The following is an 11,175-nucleotide window of genomic DNA, read 5'->3' as shown; positions in this document are numbered from 1 at the left end:
CACTGAAGTGAGAAGATGAATTCCATCTTCCTGATTCAGCAAGTGAAGGAGGCGGTAATGGTGTCAGCGGCCGTTGGCGCTGTCAGAGCTGAAGGTGGAGAGGGTGAAGCAGTGGAGAGCCGAGTGATGGAATTAAAAAAAATTAAATAGTGGGTTAATAGTTTCACTAACAGAATGAACCAGTGTGTTTAATGAACTAGGGTATTGGTGTTTTTTAAACATAAAGTGGGGTGTGCTTTAAAGTATTTATTTTGGAGTGTAAACAATTTGCTCTATTTGTTTTATAATTTGGCAAAACCTCAAGAAAATTAAAGGGTAAAAATGGCTTCGGGATAGATTCGGCAAATTGGATACGAACTGTGGGCATTATTGTCATTATAATTTATAAGACGAATGACGAGACTTTCGTAATGGGAGCGTGCGCGTGTCATTATTTTCCACACATGAACGGAGGAGACACTTCTACCAAAAACGAAAAAAGAACGCAGGAAACAGCTTCGCTCTTTCCGATTAATCCTCAGCCGTCGGATCAAAGTCAAAATACGATAACGTGCGCCTCGTCGTGTTTGTTTCTTGGTAAGTTCCTCTAGCGTACGCCCGGGGCTATGGCGTCCCTCCAGAAGTCCAAACCGAACGAAGACATCTAAATAAAGCTAGACGAAGAATGTGAACCAGAGTCCCGGATCAGTCGTCCGAGTCACAGCGGAGTAAATTGACTCGTTCTTCTTGGTGGTGAACTGGAGCTGCTTTCTGCAAATTTCGCCGTAACAGAACATTCAAAAATCCCTTTGAAGAAGGGATAATTTATTCTCGAGTTTTGTCTTAATGGAATCTATTTGAATGGTAAGGAACAGCAATATATTACAAGTTCCTCGAGTGGATTGGGGATCTGGGGAAGGATCTGATCTATGACCCGGCGGGAGAATGTTCAGATAAACTAGTTTTTGGGTTTATTATCTTTTGTTTTTTTCCTCTTATGATCTGGGTTTCTGACGTTAAGATGTCAGCCTTGCCGGAGTTCTTTTTCACAGAGATTTGTCTTGTTTGCTTGTTCTTTTGGTTTGTATTCAGTGTTTTGTTTTTCTTGTTCCTTTGAGTTCTTGTTTTGCGGGGGACTGGTCGGTGAAAATTTCCAGAAATTTGAAGTGAATTGGAGTCACTTTTTTGGTGGGTTCCGTAAAAATGAGGATGTTCTGGGAGATTTCTTAGTTTCAGGGCACGAATGAGGTCTGTAACTAGAATGGTTAAATTATTTTCTGAGGATTTTGGTGTTTTTAGCTTTATTTCGTGGTTTTTGCAAGTATTTGGTATCAGCAGTGTTCTGTACCTGTTGAAGGTTGGGTTCCTGTGTTTACTTCTCCAAATGCGGGTTGACTGAATTTTTTTTTCTTCTTTTCCCAGAACGGGTACCGCTTTCTTTGTTTCAGAATAGTGATTGTGGATAAAAGTCTTGATTTGTTTCATTATTCTTCGTCGTAACTGGTTAGGTACCATGGACGGAAGACTAGATATTGCTACTGTTGTTTAACGCTGTGCTGTTTGGTCTCTAAGTTTTCGTTTTGTGGTTGCAGATCTTCCACAGCGTTATATACATGTATCTGACAGATCTATGAGGGCTTTGGTTTACATGTCCAAAACAACTGTGTTTTGAACGGCTTTTGAGCTTCACTCTCTGGCTTTTGCGTACATTTTACCTCCTGAACACTCATTATCCGATAGCAGGTTAGTCTTTCATAACCCCAGTTTACAGGTCCGCACTCAGTTTTGTTTCAAACTTAAAACCTCTGATATCTAGGTTCGCGGATCCTTTCCGATGAGGTTATGATACTGTTCACTTGCTGATTATGCCATGATTTTCCCAAAACTTCCAAGTAATTTCTGTGGGTTTCCTCTTGATTAAGTGATCGTGGATGTGCTTGTTGAGACAAACAGTATAACGTCTCCTTGTTTTTAGGGAATCTTAGGGTTGCAAGTGATTTTCTCTTCTTAGTGAAGTTCATCTCCCCCCTTTTTTGGATCTTTTAACTCTTGCTGTGCTAGAATTATTTTGTCCCTGTATCTAAGTAGCTTAAAGCCTTATTGTTTCTCCTTTCTGTTTAGTCGTTTGATTTTATCCTTTTCTCATATGGGGTTCGATTAGGAGTCGGTGTAAATTTTCCCCCGGGGGAGTTTTGAATGGTAATTTGGGTCGCCGTAGAAGATTTAAAAGAACTTAAGAAATTGTGTCGATCAAAAGATTGGTATTTTCGGCTACTTTGATGCCCATGTGAAGTTTCCTTTTCCAGGGAATCTCTTTATCTCTGTTTTGCTTTGTGCTTTTTCTACCATTTCTTCCCGCCCTTTTGTTTCTTGTTTGCTAAGGTATGTGGAATGTCTTGTTCTTCTTGCAGTTATTCTGCCATGGTGGTTGAAAGCGTGATCCTCATCCGCCCTGTGGGTTGAAGATAACACATGCGAAAGCTTTTGGAGGAGATATTTATTTTGACTGTGCAACTGCTTTTCATTTTTGCCCGTAAATGTCGTTCCGAAGCATAGTCCGTGATGTAAGGGACAGTTTTGGTAGTTTATCCAGGCGGAGTTTTGAGGTTAGGCTTTCAGGTCATCATAGGGGAAAATCTCAGAGTTCAGTCCATGAATTGCATGAGCAGCCTGTTGTAATCCAGCATAGTCGATGGGCTAGCCTTCCTCCAGAACTGCTCCGCGATGTGATTAAGAGGCTGGAGGCCAGTGAGAGCACCTGGCCATCACGCAAGCATGTTGTTGCGTGTGCTGCAGTTTGCAGGTCCTGGAGAGAGATGTGCAAAGAGATTGTTATGAGTCCTGAGTTCTCTGGAACACTTACCTTTCCTGTCTCCCTAAAACAGGTGACTTCTTTTCCTCTGGATGTTCATTCCCAACTTTGAATGAAATATGCTGTTTGTGGCTTGTTAGATATTGTTATAATGACATTTGTGTTCTAGAATTATTCTAATGATAATGAAAATGCTGCATCTAAATTCTACCTTGCTGAAATTTTACAGCCCGGGTCTCGTGATGGGACCATTCAGTGCTTCATCAAGCGGGACAAAGCCAACTTAACGTACCACCTTTTTCTGTGTCTTAGTCCTGGTAAGTTTTTTCATTGGTATTTGGTTGGCACCAGTTTGCAGTTTGTGAAGTTTATACAGAGTTAGCTGCTCACTGCAATTGCTGTTAGATCAACCATCTTCTAAACTGAAAGTTACCAGTTGTTGCATGTTATTTCTTATTAACATTTGGTACTTTTTGCTGCTGATTGTTGAAGATACTTCTTGCAATCATGTAAAATTGGCTCTAATTTTCCAAGTGTTTTAACGCCCAATGATTGCTGCACTGTTACTTTTATGTGCTTCTACTTAACATCTGATGGTGGTTTTAAATCTCCCCTTTTTTTTCTTTTCAATTTCCTTAAATGATGTTTCTATTTGGTACTTATTTTTAGGTAACCAGTTTGGATGTCCCTTGTATTGTCAAAATTCACGAGTAGACAAAAATGCCCCTACATAATTATGGGATGTGGATATAATGCAACATTTGAGACAGTAAATTTCCTCTGTTAAGGCTTGAATGATTTTGTGTGACATGCGACTGTTTTATCTCTAAAATGGAGGACTTTGAATTTTTTTGATTGCGAATATATAAATTAGCTCCACAGGTTATCCCAATTAAGTAAGAGACAAGCAAATACCTGCTTTTGGTGTATAAGGAGAAGATTAATATGCTAATATTGTTGTAAATCCCTTGTACATATGAACCTGCATTCTTTGTTTCTAGTCAGCGTCATTAGTTGAATGTTTCAACTATTAGGTTGAGATGGTCATTGATTGTCGATGCTTGAGCGTTTCTTAGAGTATGATATGTCTGCTGGAGTAGGATCTTTTCATGCATTAGCTCCTTTCGATGTCCTAAAACCTCCATTATAGAATGCAGTGCAAACTAATGGTGAAGTGAATGTGAGTCAATGACAATTGCTGGATAGATGAGTGTTAATCGTGTTGTCCTTTCTAATTGTACTTTGTGAACTACACAGAAAACCACTTGTCCGGCCTTTTTGGATTCTTGCCAGTCCCAAATTAATCCAAGTTTCTAAGCAAACTCGTGTCTAATTTTCACTTTGGACCACCTCAGAGGTTCCATGGGTTACAACATACTGCTGAGGTCTGTTTGCGGTATACAGCTTCAATCCTTGGTTACAGGAATATTGGCTTGTCTAAGTTTGTTGTGTATCTCTAGCCGTGGAATTGACTCCATGAACTTTGTCATAAGACTCATAACTACAGGTTCTGAATGCGTAAATCCTATTTTGCCATTTTGCCTAATTTAAGACCATAGACTCTGTTACATGTATGCAGTTGGAATTTTTCACCCTGTAGTTGGACATAATTCGACTAAATAGGCATTTCATAATCTGTAAATTCTCATGAGGGCCTATCTGGACTATCAGACAATGACATTATGTTTTGAATGAAATTTATTTCTGACAGTGACATGTGTAGGTGCAATTTAGGTCTGTCTTTAAGTGGCTTCATATGGGAGATAATGTCTATCTGTTTTTGTTCGTTTTCTCTGTACTGGTCTTTTAGTGATGGCATGTGTTAGATTGTAGCGGGAGTATGAAAATGAACAATAGTACCCCTGTTGATCCATGAGATCACATTTTCATGTTATCTTAATTTATTTACTTGAGTTATTACTGGTGAGTGAGTGAAGAAACGTTTGTCATGCATGATTAGGCCATTTTTTATTTAATACATGAACCATGTGGATTGATATTCACCAGTCATGAACTGCCCGAGTGAATCCGTACAATATAATACTTGTACTGTATGTACCTATAATGAAAGAAATCCTGTCCAGTTGTGCGGCATGTACCTGCAGTCAGAACAGCCGCACATACAAATGATCACTTTGCCTTTTTGGTGTTTCCCAACTTTTCAAGGTGGGCACATTGGTCATTTTATGGATTGCTGTATTTGGGCACAGGCACACACGGCGCTGCCTTGCTGGACTTGCATGTTACCATTCCTTTTCCTATTTGTTTTTCCTGGGCACCCTGCTGAAGGAATTCTGCATGATTTTTGCTTTGCCTGCAGCTTTACTTGTGGAAAATGGGAAATTTCTTCTCTCTGCCAAGAGGAATCGCCGAACTACTTGCACAGAATATATTATATCCATGGGTGCTGAAAATATATCAAGATCAAGCAGCACCTACATTGGGAAGCTGAGGTAACTAACTAAATAATTTACCAAATCTGTCTCTTTGTTTTCTTGATGTGATTTGTAGACATCTGTATTTTTTATGATATCTAGATTTCTTTTATTATGATTAAGGTTTTCTTTCTTTTGGTTGTGGGTGGAGCCGTGGAGGGTTGGGAGCCTTAAAAGACCCATAATCCCTCTGTCTTCGTTGGTCTTATATTGACTAATGATTTTGTTACACGTCCTCGAACTATTTGATCTGAATTTCTTTGTCTGGTTTGCCGATGCTTCTTGTTCTTGAATATAGTGATTTCTTCGAATGTGGATTTTGTAACCTAATCTATCAGGTCGTACATCTATGGAAAGTTTCTGTTAGGTACATTTTACTTTCTTTTTCAGTTCCTAGAATCTTTAAGATATCTTATTTAGTATGCTACTTTTTCCAGGTCAAATTTCCTTGGCACAAAATTCATAATTTATGACACCCAGCCTCCATATAGTGGTGCCCATGTCTCTCCACCTGGCCGGACAAGTCGGAGATTCTACTCCAAGAAAGTGTCCCCAAAGGTCCCAACTGGGAGCTATAACATCGCCCAGGTTACTTATGAGCTAAATGTGCTGGGCACTCGTGGCCCACGCCGGATGCATTGCATGATGCACTCAATCCCTGCCTCAGCTCTTAGTGCTGGCGGAACCGTCCCAGGCCAGCCAGAGCTACTCCCTCCTGGTTCTCTCGAGGACTCATTTGGGAGCATCTCCTTCTCAAAGTCCATTGATCAGTCTGGCGAGTTCAGCAGTGCTCGGTTCTCGGACATTGCTGGATCCCATGACAATGATGAAGATCACAAGGAGAGGCCATTGATTCTGCGAAACAAGGCCCCAAGGTGGCACGAGCAGTTACAGTGTTGGTGCTTGAACTTCCGTGGGAGGGTAACAGTTGCTTCAGTCAAGAACTTCCAGCTGATTGCTGCGACACAGCCTGCAGCTGGTGCACCGACTCCGTCCCAGCCAGCACCACCGTCATCAGAGCATGACAAGATCATCCTGCAGTTTGGCAAAGTTGGCAAGGACATGTTCACAATGGATTACCGCTACCCTCTATCTGCTTTTCAAGCCTTTGCAATCTGCTTGAGCAGCTTCGACACAAAGTTGGCATGTGAATAGGAGAAAAAGAAATAGAATAGCAGGTAATTGTGTTATCTTCGTATAGGTGATATAGGAGGTATAGGAGGATAGGAGGATAGGAGTATGGTTGTAGAATTGTGTATCCAAAAGCCCTGTTTCTTTGTTAGTTCTAGAACTCAGTGTCTGTTGCGGCCCAAATATTGCCTACATTAGAAGGAAATCCTCATGGCAGCTTTTATGTGTTTGTTGTATTCTGGTCTCATTGGTATCTATTTAATGCCTTACTATTGTCACCCTGCTACAAGAAGTCAACTTCTTTATCCCTTGTTGGCATTCTTTTCTTTATATGTGTACTTCTTTTTGGTAAAGTTTCTTTTTACATATATGGATAATGTGGTATTTTGTTGTAGTCATGTCTGGGTGTTGGCAGCCTGATAGCTTCACATTTGTAGTATGCTGATCCCTCAGATTCTCTGCACAAAGAAACAGAACGGATCATCAATATTCATATATAAAAGAGGCAGATAGATAAAGATGAATAAATATTACCTCAAACAGAAGTGGGTATCGAAAAGTGACAAAGATTGATGTAAACGTTCCTAGTAAAATATGTGGATATCATTACCCCAAAAGGAAAATTCAAGCGTGGATGTGTATCTGGTCCTTTTCTGGGCATCTTTGGGAGAAGGCAATTTGATATTCTTTGCTACACTGAAGAAGAAAAAAAAAAAAAAAAAAAAAAAATTGATCTCCTTCCTAATTTTTGGTTTCCACCTGAGATTGGATGGGAAAATAATGTTCCTGTCTTTTTCATCTTCAAAGCGAAACTATCATATAGTGCTCAGTCGTATGTGTCATGTTCGGATGAGCCGTGTAAAACTCTTCTTATCTTCCACGAATGCGTTTTCGTCATTTTCTTCGTGTTGTGTTATGTAACTTTGCTAATACAAAATGACTCAATACTGATGTCAAATTCAATGAACCAGAGCTTGAGAATTAGGAATTAGGAAAAGTTTTTGCTTTTTTTGTTTGCCCGACAGAATTAGGGAAGCTTACAAGAGCAAAAGATCATGATGGTAGTGTATGGTAATGTCCCAAGAATTGTTGGTGTGTCTGGACAGATCTGCAGGTACACATTGGGATGGAAGGAAGGTTATACCATCTTCAGAGTGGAAGACACTTGAAAAAGAACAAACAATGGGACAGTTCTGGAGTAAGTCCATGCCAGGAGATCCTCTTATATCTCCTTTCTGGAGATAGTAATTGTGACACAGTATAATTGAAATGGGTTTGGCTCAAAGTGCCTCCTTGCCGGCCCTTTGTGAGTTCTTATCTGGCCCTCCAAAGAACAATGGGTCCCTTGCTGCAAAGCACCAAACAGACGCATAGATCCTCACAAAAACAAACAAGTAAATAGATAGACTTTTTCTTGGATTAAAGGGTCCTTGTCGAATAATTTAAGCCCTTAATAATGAAAAGGAGCTTTACTTTTCCATTTCAGTGTCTAAAATAAAGGGGAAGAGGACAAGCCACCCAAATGTCAATACAGCGAAATGATGAGCTTACAGAACACAATGTATATCTCCACCTTCTTGATACAAACTGAATTAAAATTGTTTAAACTAGATTTGATGTCACAGAGGAAAGGAAACGAAGGAGCTCTCAGCCACTCCACCATGCTCCTAGCCAAAATCCTTGATTAGGGAATCATATGCAGGGAGGAATGGAATGATGTCCAAGCCACCAAACCATTCATCACAGGTTGGCAACAACTAGTTTTTCCTTGTTTATTTCACAGGTCCCAGGTATAATTCCCAGAGCTGTGTTCGGAAGCAATTGACAATTGATGCTGCTGTTATGACTTGTGGGTTTAGATGGCCAACAACGAATATGTCTTTCATGGATATTTGCCTGTTTGACCCCAAAAAAGAAGAAGAAGAAAAAAGAGAGGTGTTGGCCTGCAACTGCGCTGAACAGAGGTAGCAGAAAGGGAATTCTGAAAGCGCCACAGGATTCTCCACAACCCTCCTCACATATCTCAACCCACCTTTGCCCTTGATCAAATGAAGAGGCAAAACAAACATCTAGCTGATTCAATCTATTAGCACGCAAAGCTGTCGTTGTACAGAAACCCAATAAAGCAGCGTTGAGGAAGGAAGGGCTGAGCCCCTGCCCAAAGGTCGCAAACATGGAGATGAGATTTGAGAAGAAGTTATTATTGCTGCAGAATTGATTGTATTACTAGAAACCCTTAAAAGGGTTTAAACAGAAATTACAATAGCAAATCGATCAGTTTAACAGTTAAACACCAACTATTCATATACATATCAATACAAAAATTACATAATCTCGTCTTTCCCGTTATAGAACGACGAATTGTCCCTTAGGAGAGACATTGACAGAATGTTGAGAAGTGAGCACTTTTGTGGATGCAAGTCAAAAGCACAAAGCCTGCACTTCAAGAGAAGCCATGACTTGTCGTGGAGCCCTACATATGCATGAACTGAAAGTGCAAAGCCTGCACTTCAGGAGGCGCCATGGCTTATCGCAGAGCTATATATGTATATATATATGTGCTCGTGTCTGTTACTTTATGTCGTCTCCTTCTCTTGCTACCAAAATTAATGGTGGCGGCTTGTGGAGCACTAACCTCTGTAAGGGTCGGTGTGGAAGGTGGATGGATATTCCTTGATATTTAATGATTTAATGGGGGGTTTCAATGGGATTCCCATGGTGTCCACTACAGACCCTTTTTGTTCCTTGCGTATAAAATAAGAGAAACCGATCTCATGATTTGGAAGAACATGAGATTGGATTAGGTGTGCAATACGTGTAGCCGTAGGGACCAGGTCACAATTGGCTAGGAATTCTTGTCTGGTTTTAATCTGATTAGGTGTGCAATTCGTAATAGCTCCAGAGACCAAACCAAATGCAGAGAGAGTTCGTGTCATCATCTCCATTTTACATAATATTTTACTCTTTCTTCTCCGATCTTCTTTACGCATGTTGTTAAAACTTAAAAGCACTAAACTAAACTGCAGGATTAAGAAATCACGTCCGACCGTTTAAAATCATGGCCCGGTTAGACCGGTAGAGTGATGTACATTTATCTTTGAGCAGTTAACATTCTAGGGTTCTTTGGTAATAACACCTTCAGATAACAGTTACTGAAGTCTGAATCGCTCTGGGGTTTTTTACTTTTAAATCCGCCTTCTTAGTTCTTAGTCCGAGTATGCGATCCCTAGGGTTCTTTCTTCTCTAAATCAGAGTTCGAAGTTTCCTCTTCGGTAGTGTGGTGGAGGGCGGCGGTGCTTCTTATTTGTTCCGCTGCTTTGTGAAGCCTCAGATTCGAAGAAGGTGCTGTTAGGTTTACCAGTGCTGCAATGGTGTCACTTGTCTCTTTTCGTCGCATTCATTGTGTTTGATCTGTTTCTGTTTGGAATGCCGTGGATGATATTATGCTGTTATCTTGTTCCCCTTCCCTCTTTTGTAGGTTTAATTTCTTAATCTTTATGCTTTTCAAACCCTAAACTGCCCTATGATGGAAAACTCATTTTGTGGAGTACGGTTCCGTGGATTTTCTTTTCGATCCTTCCTCTTCCTTCTCCATTTTGGGGTGCCATGCAATTTGCTCTTATTATTATTATTATTATTATTATTATTATTAACATCATCACCATCATCATCATCATCATCGTCATGATGGAGACGATGAGAGAAGGTGCCTGAAGAAAACCATGGTCATGAACCGTCGATGAATCCTAATAGCTATGAGATCTGAGGGCTTCCACCAAAACAGTGTTCGTTTCCACTTTATATTTCTCTCTGCATTTTGATTTGTATGATTATATGTTATCTCTATAGAATCTCTGGTTTTTATTTGGATTAATGCATACGCTTGGCATTGAATGGTAGTGATTAGGTTGCGTGCGGGTTCTCAACATTCCCTTGGGAGTTCACTACCTAAGCCCGATGATGCAGAACTTATTGTTTAGAGTGGTTGGCCGGGTTTTCATTATGAGTCTTTCCCGTTGTCACCTCCACCATCACCATCTCTTTCTTTTCTTTTCTTTTTTTTTTATTACTGTAGCGTGGACGGACTCATAATGAAAACCAGGGGCTTTTGCCATCGATGATGTCTATTAGCTATGAGATCTGAGGGCTTTGCATGGTAGCATTATTCCCTTTACCCTCCCATAATAGTATCATTGACTGCAACATCTCTGCAACCCTTATTTGTTGACAGGTAATAAGAATTATGTGTATACGAGTACTCCCATGGTCTCAGCACATCAAAACAATGTGGTTGGAATGTCATTTGCTACTTCATTTTACACCTTTTATTGTCATCATTTCTTTTTGCACAAATTGTCATCATTTCTTTAGTCTTTGTGCATAAGCTGCCCTGTGATGGAAAGCTCATGTTTGTGAAGTATGGTTCCGTGGATTTTCTTTTTGAGCTTCCTCTTCAGTCTCTTCTTTCTTCGTTGTTTCTTTCTGCCCTGTGAATTTTCTCATCGTTTGGGCCTTGCATCTTACTATGATACCTTATCCTACGTGAAGCTCAGAGTAGTTTTCTTAGACAACAACAATTCTGTGGGACTCTGTTTTGTTATACCATTGGACTAATTCCAACTTAATTTTGACATAATTTAGTTATGTAGAATTCTAATTGAGATTTTCCCCCCGTTTATTTATGTGGTTGAATTACACCAGTTTCAGAAAAAGATGCTTTTTGGATTTATTGTCTGTGTGCTTGGACTTTCTGTCGCCGTGTATGATCTAAATATTTTGGCATACTGATACTATAAGTGGATGCAGTACATAAAATCT

At 40.0% G+C, this 11,175-nt stretch overlaps 1 protein-coding gene across 1 annotated transcript; it reads left to right on the top strand.

Annotated features, from left to right (window-relative positions):
* The first annotated feature begins 586 nt into the window (after window positions 1–586).
* LOC149027414 (tubby-like F-box protein 8) lies at window positions 587–6,593 on the top strand. Its single transcript, XM_089162481.1, has 6 exons — window positions 587–843; window positions 1,572–1,722; window positions 2,391–2,864; window positions 3,021–3,108; window positions 5,112–5,244; window positions 5,664–6,593. Exons 3-6 carry the CDS (start codon window positions 2,517–2,519, stop codon window positions 6,379–6,381), a joined length of 1,287 nt encoding a protein of 428 aa, XP_089018607.1. The 5' UTR covers window positions 587–843; window positions 1,572–1,722; window positions 2,391–2,516; the 3' UTR covers window positions 6,382–6,593.
* Window positions 6,594–11,175: the final 4,582 nt, after the last annotated feature.

Source organism: Hakea prostrata, chromosome 1 (genome assembly GCF_041222555.1).
Source record: "Hakea prostrata isolate BN-2017 chromosome 1, UWA_Hpros_2, whole genome shotgun sequence".
In the NCBI taxonomy this organism is placed as follows: domain Eukaryota; kingdom Viridiplantae; phylum Streptophyta; class Magnoliopsida; order Proteales; family Proteaceae; genus Hakea; species Hakea prostrata.
The sequence above is the reverse complement of the archived record's forward strand: the minus strand, read 5'-3'. Positions and strand labels throughout refer to the sequence as shown.

What these genes read in the sequence shown, in the direction of transcription:
- LOC149027414 (XM_089162481.1), top strand. Translation starts at nt 2,517, where the DNA reads ATGTCGTTCCGAAGCATAGTCCGTGATGTAAGGGACAGTTTTGGTAGT. An exon ending in TTCCTGTCTCCCTAAAACAG is followed by an intron (nt 2,865 to 3,020) that starts GTGACTTCTTTT and finishes GAAATTTTACAG; the next exon opens with CCCGGGTCTCGTGATGGGAC. An exon ending in ACCTACATTGGGAAGCTGAG is followed by an intron (nt 5,245 to 5,663) that starts GTAACTAACTAA and finishes TACTTTTTCCAG; the next exon opens with GTCAAATTTCCTTGGCACAA.